The 12,500-nt window shown below is 38.9% G+C and overlaps 1 protein-coding gene across 1 annotated transcript in view; it reads right to left on the reverse strand.

Moving 5' to 3' along the window:
• Window positions 1-12,500, reverse strand: part of nhsl2 (NHS-like 2) — a 157,617-nt gene that overhangs the window by 68,201 nt on the left and 76,916 nt on the right. The window contains 1 exon segment of the mRNA XM_053343161.1: window positions 7,819-7,961. Coding sequence (XP_053199136.1) covers window positions 7,819-7,961 — 143 coding nt within the window.

Raw genomic sequence — 12,500 nt, forward strand, 5'->3', positions numbered from 1 at the left:
GAAGGAAAGGAGGGAAGAAGGAAGGAAAGGAGGAAGAGAGGGAGGGAGGGAGGAGGAAGAAAGAAAGAAAGGAAGGAAGGAAGGAAGGAAGGAAAGGAAGGGAGGAAGAAGGAAGGGAGGAAAGAGAGATGAAGGAAAGAAAGAGAGAAGGTGGGAGGGAGGAAGGAAGGACAGACGGAAGAAAGGGAGGAAAGAATGGGAGGACGACAGGAAGGTAAAAGAGAGAGAGAGTAAGAGAGAGAGAGAGAGAGGGAGGGAAGGAAAGAAACAAAATAAAGTAACACATGACTCATCATCAGCTGTTTTGACGTTAGCAGAGACAAATATAGTCAGAGACACTTTTATAGCTGCTGGAAGAAGAAGAAGAAGAAGAAGAAGAAGAAGAAGAAGAAGAAGAAGAAGAAGACAAGAGAGGAAGAAGAGAAGAAGAAGAAGAAGAAGAGAGGACAAGACAGGAAGAAGAAGAAGAAGAAGAAGAAGAAGAAGAAGAAGAAGAAGAAGAAGACAAGAGAGGAAGAAGAGAAGAAGAAGAAGAAGAAGAAGAGGACAAGACAGGAAGAAGAAGAAGAAGAAGAAGAAGAAGAAGAAGAAGAAGAAGAGAGGACAAGACAGGAAGAAGAAGAAGAAGAAGAAGAAGAGAAGAAGAAGAAGAAGAAGAAAAGACAAGAGAGGAGGGAAGAAGAAGAAGAAGAAGAAGAAGAAGAAGAGAGGACAAGACAGGAAGAAGAAGAAGAAGAAGAAGAAGAAGAAGAGAGGACAAGACAGGAAGAAGAAGAAGAAGAAGAAGAAGAAGAAGAAGAAGAGAGGACAAGACAGGAAGAAGAAGAAGAGAAGAAGAAGAAGAAGAAGAAGAAGAAGAAGAAGAAGAAGAAGACAAGAGAGGAAGAAGAGAAGAAGAAGAAGAAGAAGAAGAGAGGACAGGAAGATGATATATATATGTTTGGATCTGGATTAGCCGGCAGAGACGTCTCTGTCTCAGTCGCTGTCATCAACAGGAAGTTGTAATCCCAGCTGGGAGGGAACGAGCATCTGTCAGCTGCCTCCTATTAAAGCCAAGGCAGCTGCCCTCGAGCAAGGCACTGCCCTCGAGCAAGGCAGCTGCCCTCGAGCAAGGCACTGCCATGCAAACTGCTGCAGGATAGTAACCCTCCTCTCATCTTCTCATGGAGTCAAGGAAGGATGAGAGGGAGGAAGGAAGGAAAGAAGGAAGGAAAGGAAGGAGGAATGAAGAAAGGAAAGGAGGGAGGAAAGAAGGAAGAAAGGAAAGGAGGGAGGAAAGAAGGAAGGAAGGAAGAAAGGGAGGAAGAAGGAAGGAAGGGAGGGAGGGAGGTAGGAAGGAAGAAAAGGAGGGGAGGAAGGAAAGAATGAAGGAGGGAGGGAGGGAGGAATGAAGGGAGGAATGAAGGAAGGAAAGGAGGGAGGAAAGAAGGAAGGGAGGAAAAGAGGGAGGAAGGAAAGAAGGGAAGGGAGGAAAGAGGGAGGAAGGAAAGAAGGGAAGGAAAGGAGGGAGGGAGGAAGGAAAGAAGGAAGGAAGGAAAGGAGGGAGGAAGGAAAGCAGGGAAGGGAGGAAAGGAGGGAGGGAGGAAGGAAGGAAGGAAGGAAAGGAGGAAGGAAGAAAGAAGGAAGGAGGGAGGAAAGAAGGAAGGGAGGAAAGAGGGAGGAAGGAAAGAAGAAGGGAGGGAAGGAAAAGAGGTAGGGAGGAAAGAAAGGAAAGGAGGGAGGAAAGAAGGAGGGAGGAAAGAAGGAAAGACAGAAGGAAGGAAGGGAGGAAAGAAGGAAGGGAGGAAAGAGGGAGGAAGGAAAGAAGGGAAGGAAGGAAGGAAGGAAGGAAGGACCAGTCAAAACAGACGTGAAGTTAACAGAGCTGTTTAACAGCTTGCTGGAGGAACAGAGAGCTGGTATATAAACAGGAAATGAACGTGCGGCCGTCCTGCAGTAAAATCTCAGCTGGGAGTCCGTTTACGCTGCCGGGACGTTAAGAAACAGTTCGGGGAAAGAGGCTGAAAACAATTTGCAGCAGACGCAAAGAAAGGAAAGAAAAAAGAGAGAGAAATAAAGAGAAGGATAAGCTGCAAAGAATGAGTCTGTCTATTAATCTCTTTAGTCTAACTTTTATCACTTCTTTTTTATTATATTATAAATTATCTCTTCTATTGCATTTTTACTCATATTTTGTCTTTTAATATATATATTGTTTTACACCCTAAATGTAAAAACACCATAAATGTCTTTTATTCTGAAATTTGATCACTTTTCCTGAACCAAAATGTACAAAAATGAGAATATTTTGAAATTTCGGTGCTTTTATTCTGAAATTTGTTTTTCCTATAGTTTCTACAAATCTTAGTCTATTGAGGCTGTTCTGGGTCAAATTCGACTCGTGCTTACATGAATTTCCTGGAGATTTACTCTAACCTCAAATTATTATTTTTTTTTTTATTAAATTGTATCTCTTATTTAATTATTACTATTATAATTTAATTTTTACTTTTTAAATCTATATAAACCTATTTTTTTACTCTAACTTTTAATCTACTTTTTGTATTATTCTCTCTTATTTGTATTTATTTATTATTTATACATTATTATTATTTTATTATTATTATTATTAATTTTACTTTATTTAAATTTTCTAAATATTATTATTTTTTAATTATTATTATTTATTTTAAATTTATTTAAATGTTCGAAATATTATTATTATTATTAGTATTATTAATTTTACTTTATTTAAATTTTCTAAATATTATTATTAATTATTATTATTATTATAATTACTATTATTATTATTTTTAATTATTATTCATTTTACCTTATTTTAATTTTCTAAATATTATTATTATTATCTTTAATTATTATTAATTTTACTTTATCTAAATTTTCTAAATATTATTATTATTATTAATTTTACTTTATTTTAATTTTTTTAATATTTTTATGATTAATTATTATTATAATAATTATTATTATTATCTTGCATGCATTGGTCTCAATACTTTTTAATTCTAATTCTTAAACTAAACTATAAATAATCTCTTATTCTCACTTATTTAATTTATTTATTTATTATAGTTTTCTCTTATTTTTTAACTTTATTTAAATTTTATCCTCCTTATTTTCTGTTGCTTGCAGCTTCAGTTTATTCATTTATTCATTTATTTTATTCTGTGTAATTTGTTCTTTTGTTTTCTTCATAGTGTCACTTCCTCTCTTTATTATCAGCTTGTCATTCAACTGTGAGGCTCTTTAAGCACAACACACACACACACACACACACACACACACACACACACACACACACACACACACACACACACACACACTGATATAATTGGCAGGTTTCATTTCCGATCATATTTCCATCTGGGAGAAGCTCGATCATTACAGCCTTTGTTTATTGACGCCCGCTGAGAGTGTGAATGGAAGATGACTAATTCTAACAAATCTGAAAAAGATGGGGGAGGAATATGTTGCGTGGTAGTTTCTTTTTCTTTTTTTCCTTCCTTTTTCCACTTCAGTCATCGTTTATAAAGGTTTGATAACAAAAGCAACGAGACATTTTAGTCACAACACAACTTTATCTCAGACGGTATCAGTGACAGTGAAATAGTTCCTCCTATTGTTAGAGAGACAAATGATGCTTCTGTGTTACTAAGGGACTCATTAAAGGCTCAAACTACTCTTAATAAAGAAGCAAAGACAATATATATAGTTTTAAAATCATTGTTAACATACTGTTCGGGTCAAATTGGACCCATTTTGACATTTAAAAGCAGTAAAAACAACATAAATGTCTTTTATTTTGAAATTTTATAACCCTAACCCTAACTTTTCCTGCACAAAATGCATAAAAATTTGAATATTTTAAAATGTTGGTGCTTTTATTCTGAAATTTGATCACTTTCCTGCCCAAAATGCACAAAAATGAGAATATTTAAAGTATTGGGGCTTTTATTCTGAAATTTGATTACTTTTCCTGCCCAAAATGCATAAAAATGAGAATATTTTTAAAATGTTGGTAATTTTATTCTGAAATTTGATCACTTTTCCTGCCCAAAATGCACAAAAATGAGAATATTTTAAAATGTTGGTGCTTTTATTCTGAAATTTGATCACTTTTCCTGCCCAAAATACACAAAAATGAGAATATTTTAAAATGTTGGTGCTTTTATTTTGAAATTTGATCACTTTTCCTGCCTAAAATGCACAAAAATTAGAATGTTTTAAAATGATGGTGCTTTTATTCTGAAATTTGATCACTTTTCCTGCCAAAAATGCACAAAAATTAGAATATTTTAAAATGTTGGTGCTTTTATTCTGAAATTTGATCACTCTTCCTGCCCAAAATGCATAAAAATGACAATATTTTTAAATGTTGGTGCTTTTATTCTGAAATTTGATCACTTTTCCTATAGTTTCTACAAATCTTAGTCTATTGAGGCTGTTCTTGGTCAAATGTGACCCGTATCTATTGACATGTGTTTTAGTGAAATGAATAGTTAATAGTTTTAATAAGATAGTAGTTATGAGGATTTCTTTGTATGATGTAGCAGTGAAGACTGATGGCTCTAATGGTTATACAATAAACCCCACAGCTCCATAAAATAACATTTAACCATCAAGAAGAGACAAAAAAATGACTAAAATCAACCTACAGCTAGTTTGAGTGACAGCTGCCATCTAGTTACCATAGCAACGTAGAGATGGAGTGACTAAAGAGACTAAAAAATGACTAAAAAGAGACTTAAATTGATTAAAGAAACCTAAAAACTACCAAAAAATGACTAAAATCAACCTACAGTTAGTTTGAGTGACAGCTGCCATCTGGTTACCATAGCAACGTAGAGATGGAGTGACTAAAGAGACTCAAAACTACCAAAAAAGAGACATTTCCATCATTATTGCTATGTTATATTTTCATGTCTGAGGTAAAATAGGACATGATATTGTGTGATGAGGAGCTGTTGATGCTTTCTAAACACACCAATATGAACAGTACAGTATGTAAAGGGTTAATAAAGACGTGATTCATTGTCTGCTACTGTATGAAACATAAAACCGGTTTAGCGTTACTCTTAAAGTGCAACACTAAACCGGTTTAGTTGTGTTTTAATTGTGGTGTGTAACCTTTTGTTTAGTCACACCTGTGTTTGTATGTCGGCCAGGTGCTTCGGGTTGCTACTGTAAATCCTGTCACTCCTGTATTCTTACATTTTTTAAGCATAGGACTGTACATCGTGTGTTTACTTACTTACTACTAACTAGAAATCTTATAATAATAATAATAACTGGGGTTTTTCTTCCTACTCCGAATTTAACCCTTTATAGGGCACTCATTGAAAGGAAGGGAGGAAGGAAGGAAGGGAGGATGGAAGGAAGGAGGGAGGAAGGAAAGGAAGGAAGGACGGAGGAAAGAAGGAATGAAGGAAGGTAGGGGGGAGGAAAGAAAGAGAGAAGGAGGGAGGGAGGAAGGGAAGAAAGAAGGAAGGAAGGAAGAAGAAAGGGGGATGGAGGAAGGAAAGAAGGAAGGGAGGAGAGAAGGAGGGAGGGAGAAAGAACATGGAAATAAGGAAAGGAAGGAAGGAAGGAATGACAGAGGAAGGAAAGAAGGAAGGGAGGAGAGAAGGAGTGAGGGAGGAAGAACAGATGGAAGTAAGAAAAGGAAGGAAGGAAGGACGGAGGAAGGAAAGAAGGAAGGGAGGAAGGACAGATGGAAGGAAGGACAGATGGAAAGAAGGAAGGGAGGAAGGAAAGGAAGGAAGGACGGAGGAAATAAGGAATGAGGGAGGGAGAAAGGAAAAGTGGAAGGGAAGAAAGAAGGCAGGGAGGAAGGAAAGGAAGGAAGGAAGGAAGGAAGAAAGGAGGGAAGAGGGACATTGTTTTTCACACTTCCAGATTTTTTTTGTTTTTTCAGTTTGATATGAACTAAAACAAAATACATGTGTGAAATCTCCCTCGGACCAAACAGCCAAACCTCAGATGAAAAGAGGCGGATCAAACTGAGCTATTGTTCTGTTTGTTTCTAGTGTGAGAACATATTTTGGATAGTTTGGATCAATTAAAACAAGTTTCAGGAAGCCGTCAGAGTGCCAAGAGAGTGCTATTAATAAAAAAATAATTTGGTTGTTTTTCCTTCCTCTTTGAGATCAGGACAACATAAAACTTGTTTTTTATTTTCTCATTGACCCTAAATGTGTTTTACAGACTTTATTTGTTCAAACGTCTTTTAAAAACTTGTTAGAGACTCATTCTGTTTGTGTACAAGATGAAAAAATGGAAACTTCAACTTCAAAAATGCCTGTATCTATAGCAACCATAGAACAACCCGTATCTATAGCAACCATAGAACAACCCGTATCTATAGCAACCATAACACAACCTGTATCTATAGCAACCATAGAACAACCCGTATCTATAGCAACCATAGAACAACCTGAATCTATAGCAACCATAACACAACCTGTATCTATAGCAACCATAGAACAACCTGTATCTATAGCAACCATAGAACAACCCGTATCTATAGCAACCATAGAACAACCTGTATCTATAGCAACCATAACAAAACCTGTATCTATAGCAACCATAGAACAACCCGTAGCTATAGCAACCATAGAACAACCTGTATCTATAGCAACCATAGAACAACCTGTATCAATAGCAACCATAACACAACCTGTATCCATAGCAACCATAGAACAACCCGTATCTATAGCAACTATAGAACAACCTGTATCTATAGCAACCATAGAACAACCTGTACCTATAGCAACCATAGAACAACCTGTATCTATAGCAACTATAGAACAACCCGTACCTATAGCAACCATAGAACCACCTGTACCTATAGCAACCATAGAACAACCTGTATCCATAGCAACCATAGAACAACCTGTATCCATAGCAACCATAGAACCCGTATCTATAGCAACCATAGAACAACCCGTATCTATAGCAATCATAGAACCACCTGTACCTATAGCAACCATAGAACAACCTGTATCCATAGCAACCATAGAACAACCTGTATCCATAGCAACCATAGAACAACCCGTATCTATAGCAACCATAGAACACTCTGATGGTCTGTCTGTGCATTACATACCTCATACAAGTGGTAAAGATTGCCCCAAGAAGTTAAATGGATTAAATAGATCTACAAAGGGTTAAAAAATGAAAAATGAGGCATGGGTTTTTAATTGAAATACAGTCTGACTGCTTATGAAGTCAACTGGAAAATAAACTCATAAAAAAGACCCAGCTGTTTTTTTCCCCATGATGATAAGAGAGGATATGAAAGGACAAGAGAGCAATGTCACCCAATGATTAAGTATCACCCTAATAATATTAATATAGAGGCAGAGAGGAAGTCATCTGCTCTTTCATTTTTCTGCCATTAATTGAAACAGATTGAAGGTTACAACACGGCAATATTAGACTCACACCTTTTTACAAACCAATCAATGTCAAGTATATATAAGGAGACGCTGACTCCACACAGGTGATGATGATGATGAGAGGATGGAGATAAGATGCATAATGGAACAAAAATGTGAACTTTGGCTCTAAAAATTAGGCTTGTAAGCTTTTGATTGACTAAATATGACGTGTGTGTGTGTGTGTGTGTGTGCATGTGTGTGCATGTGTGTGTGTTTATGACAGAATGATGATGACAGGTTAAAGATAAGATGCATGATTGCAATGTAAAACTAAAATTAATCAGACCAAATGCAACAAAAACATGAATTTTAGGAGTGTAGAGTATGAGGCAAATATGACTGTGCATGTGTGTGTGTGTGTGCGTTTATGTGTGTTTACCAGGAAGATGAAGTCAGGCCTCTTGTTGCCGAGGGAGATGGGCGATCGGCTGAGCGAGGTGGACGTGTCGTCGGAGCTCTGCGAGGACGGGTGTCGGAAAGTCTGACCGGTCAGCTTGGTGTCGTACAACTGCTCCTCAAAGTCTGCACGCACAAATGCACACACGCACACGCACACACACACGCACACACACACATACGCACACATTCAAACAAAAAAAGAAGAAGAGAAGAGTGAGGCATGCACACGTTAGGATCAACTTTCTGCAGCACTGAAACGACAGATGTGCACGGGGCATGCACACACGCAAACATACAACCCAGACTCACACACACACATGCATGCACACACACACACACACACACACACACACACACACACCCTATTTGCATGGCCGACAGCAGAGATCTAGTAGGACGGCTTGCTTTGCATCATGCGACTCCTGCAAGCTGCAACTTCTGCCGAGGACCCTTAAAGGACTCCTTAAATTTGTTTTTAATCCTCTCATGAGCTCGGCGCTTTCTCTCCTTTCGCTCATTCCTCCTCTTCTTCTTCTTCTTCAACAAACGTGCCTCTTTCTCTTTCTCCTCTTTCTCTTTCTTTTCCTTCCTCCTCTCTTCCACCTCACCTCCTCTTGGACTTTTGTCTCTCTCGATATCTGACTGTTTCTCCCTCTCTGGCAGCTTAGACGGCTCTCCCTCAGGCCATTGTAAACAGATTCCTAACCCCCACCTCCCCTTATTTTTCCCTGCAGACACACACACACACACACACACACACACACATACACACACACACACACACACACACTCCCCCCCGTCACACAATCCCTCAGCCAATCCTTTACCCCCAAAACATACTCCAGACTCACTCCCCACTCTCCACTCATCCCTAAAGCCCCCTAACTCACACTAACACACACACACACACACACACACACACACACACACACACACACACACACACACACACACACACACACACCAGCACACACACACACACACACACACACCAGCACACACACACCAGCACCATCCCGCTGATAGCTTTTAATGGAAAGTCAGCGTCGGTGAGGTATGTAGTGCCGGGTTAAACTTGCTCTCTGGGACAATATGGATTCTGTCCTTGTGGCGTACGGTTGCCTAGCAACACAAGAGGGGCGGGTGACAATGAACGGTGCATGTCAACACCCCCCCCCTCCACCCCCACCCACCAAAAATGTTAGTACTTCAATGTGTTGATATCAGACACTCTGACCCACATAACAAAAACTAAAGGTGCTACTTGTAGCATCAAAGAGATAAATAACTTAACAGTATTACCATGACAACCGATAACCGAAATGAGTTTAAAGTGGAAAAGGTTAAAGTAAAAGGGTTATTTTTGCTTTTATGGCACAAAACAGAAAGATAGTGCTTAAAAAACACTAACAGCTGCACTATATTTATCCACTTAGCACACAAAAAAAGCCTCAGTTGTGACTAAAATGTGAGTTTATGCTCCGAATTTAAGGCTATTAATTAACCAAGTGAAGGAATTTACTAATTATCAACCGAATCTGCTGTTATTCTCAGTTATGTAACCTCAATGTGTCGATATCAGACACTCTGACACCACATAACAGAAACTAAAGATGCTACTTGTAGCTTTTTTAACAGATAAATGACTCAACAAGGGAAGTGAAAAGGGTAATTTTTGCTTTATGGCACAAAATAGCATAACAATTTAAAAAGATGATGCTTTAAAACACCAATAGCTGAACTATATTATCCACTTATCACAATAAAAAGTTTCAAATGTGACTAAAATGCAAGTTTATGCTCTTAATTTAGAGGTATTAATAAACTAAGTGAAGGAATTTAACATCTTTTAGCTCATTGTTTGAGTTAAAATCTGCAATTTGAGCGTCTCTTTTAAATTTAATAAACTTTAATAAACTCCATTAAATGCTACTTTACCTGCCTGACACCAACTCAAAGGACAGATAACGTTAGCAACTAGCTTGTAAACAGCATTTTAGCAGCTCAAGAAGCAGATATTTCTCTTCAGGAGATCAAAACAGAGCCAAAAGAAGAGCGAAGATTGGGTTTGCTAACGCTAATGATGCTAACACGTTAGCCTAGATGAGCTCTACTGCTCTCAAGTGGCCAAAAAATGTAATTAATGCAAAAGACTACATGTAATTATATCAGAAAATAGACAAAAGCTAGTTATAAAAGTGTGGAATATCCTTCATTAGCATTGACTACAGCCACAAAAAAGGTCTCTTTTCAATTTAATAAACTTTAATAAACTCCAACGTTAGCGACTAGCTTGTAAATAGCATTTTAGCAGCTAAAGAAGCAGATATTTCCCTTCAGGAGATAAAACAGAGCCAAAAGAAGATCAAGTACAGGGTTCGCTAAACGCTAATGATGCTAACACGTTAGCCTAGATGAGCTCTACTGCCCTCAAGTGGCCAAAAAATGTAATTAATGCAAAATGAATCAAGACTACCTGTAATTATATCAGAAAATAGACAAAAACTAGTTACATAAGTGTGGAATAACTCCTGCAAAAGGCCACATGCCAAAGTAATAAAACCATAACAGCATCTGCTTTTAAACTCTGTGAGCCGTAATGGCCGCCGAGCCTGCTAAACACATTCGGACATGTAAGGTTTGGGAGGTTTTTTTTTTAGGCTACAACAAAAAAAGTTTGGCAGGTGTCAGATTTCAGCAAGTGGCGTTGACGTAGGAGTGATGAATAAAAGAATGAATATACACCAGCAGCAGCAGCAGCAGCACTAAAACTAAAACCCAAAATACCAGATAATGATGTGTTTGTATCCTCCCACCCACAGATGTTCAGTTGTTTTTTTTTAAAATAGCATTTGGGATCATTGATGGTGTTAACCCTTTATTGAGCAAATAATTATATTTGGTGACTTCTGTAAATATCCCAAAATATCCTTCCTTCCTTCTTTCCTTCCTTCCTCCCTGCCTTCTTTCTTCCCTTCCTCTTTTCCTTTCTCCCTCCCTCGTTCCTTATTTCTCCGTCCTTCCTTCCTTTCCTTCCTTCCATCTGTTCTTCCTCCCTCCCTCCTTCTCTCCTCCCTTCCTTCTTTCCTTCCTCCGTCCTTCCTTCCTTCCTCCCTCCCTCCTTCTCTCTTCCCTTCCTTCTTTCCTTCCTCCATCCCCCTTTCTTCTTCCTTCCTTCCTTCTTTCTTCCCTTCCTCCCTCCCTCCTTCCTTCTCTCCTTCTTTCCTCCCCCCTACCTTCCTTTCTTCTTTCCTCCGTCCTTCCTTCCTTTCCTTCCTCCCTCCTTCCTTCTTTCTGTCTGTCCGTCCTTCCTTTCTTCCTACCTTCCCTCCTTCTGTCTATCCTTCCTTCCTTCCTTCTGTCTATCCTTCCTTCCTCCCTTCCTCCCTTCCTCTGTCCTTCCTTCCTCCCTTCCTCTTTTCCTTTCTCTCTCCCTCCCTCCTCCCTCCTTTCCTCCCTCCCTTCCTTCCTTCTTTCCTCCCTCCCTCTTTCCTCCCTCCCTTCCTTCTTTCCTCCCTCCTTCCCTTCCTCCTTCCTCCCTTCCATCCTTCCTTCCTCCCTTCGTTCTTCTTCCCTTCCTTCCTTCCCTGCTTCCCTTCCTTCCTGGACTCCAAGACAACAGGAGGGTTAATGGTAGTAAGTTATTTATTGAGCATTAGTAGAGCTGCTAGCATAGAAACCTTTTATGACTGCTGAGCTGATCTATTAGAAAGTTATGATTAAAAAAAGCAGAAAGCAACATTTGAACCTTTGGAGGCAAAACTTTCTAACCTCGAGAGCTGAGCGGTTATATAAGATCTTTAAATATACATGTGAACGTTTCATTTTCAGACTGGATTTCACTCATAGATTTTTATTTTATTTTTTTTTTACCCAAACTTTTCAGCTTTGCAATTAAAGTGAGACATACTTATTCATGACTCCTATATAAACAGTTAGATCAGGGGTGTCAAACATGCGGCCCGTGGGCCAGAACCGGCCCGCCAAGGGGTCCGCCCCTGGCCCACTTCCTGTCTTCTTTTCCTTCCTTCTTTTCATTCTTTGTTACTTAATTCCTTCCTTCCATCTTTCCTTCCTCCTTTGCTTCCTGTCTTCTTTCCTTCCTTCCTTCCTTCCTTCTTTCCACCTGTCCTGTCTTCCTTCTTCCCTTTCCTTCCTTTCTTCCTTCCATCTTTCCTTTCTGGCTTCTTTTCCTTCTTTCCTTCCTTTCTGTCTTCTTTTCCTTCCTTCCTTCCTTCCTTCTCCTCCTCCTTTTACTTCCTTCCTTCCATCTGTCCTGTCTTCCCTCCATCTTTTCTTCCTTCTTCTCTTTCTTCCATCTTTCCTTTCTTCCTACCTTCCTTCTTTCCTTCTGTCCTTCCTATCTTCCTTCCTTCCTCCCTCCCTTCCTTCTGTTTGTCCTTCCTTCCTTCCTACTTTCCTTCGTTTGTCTTTCCTTCCTTCCTTCCTACTTTCCTTCCTTCCTTCCTTCCATCCATCCATCCTTCCTTCCTCCCTCCCTACCTTCCTTCTGTCATCCCTTCCTTCCTTCCTTCCTCACTCTTTGACTCCTTCCTTCCATCTTTTTAATGATCCGGCCCACATCAGATCAAATTGGACTGGACCCCTGTATTAGATGTTTCTTATTATAAAATCTTTAAAAGGAACTAATCCCTGGCTCTC

Source organism: Scomber japonicus, chromosome 22, assembly GCF_027409825.1.
Source record: "Scomber japonicus isolate fScoJap1 chromosome 22, fScoJap1.pri, whole genome shotgun sequence".
NCBI classification, from domain to species: Eukaryota; Metazoa; Chordata; class Actinopteri; order Scombriformes; family Scombridae; genus Scomber; species Scomber japonicus.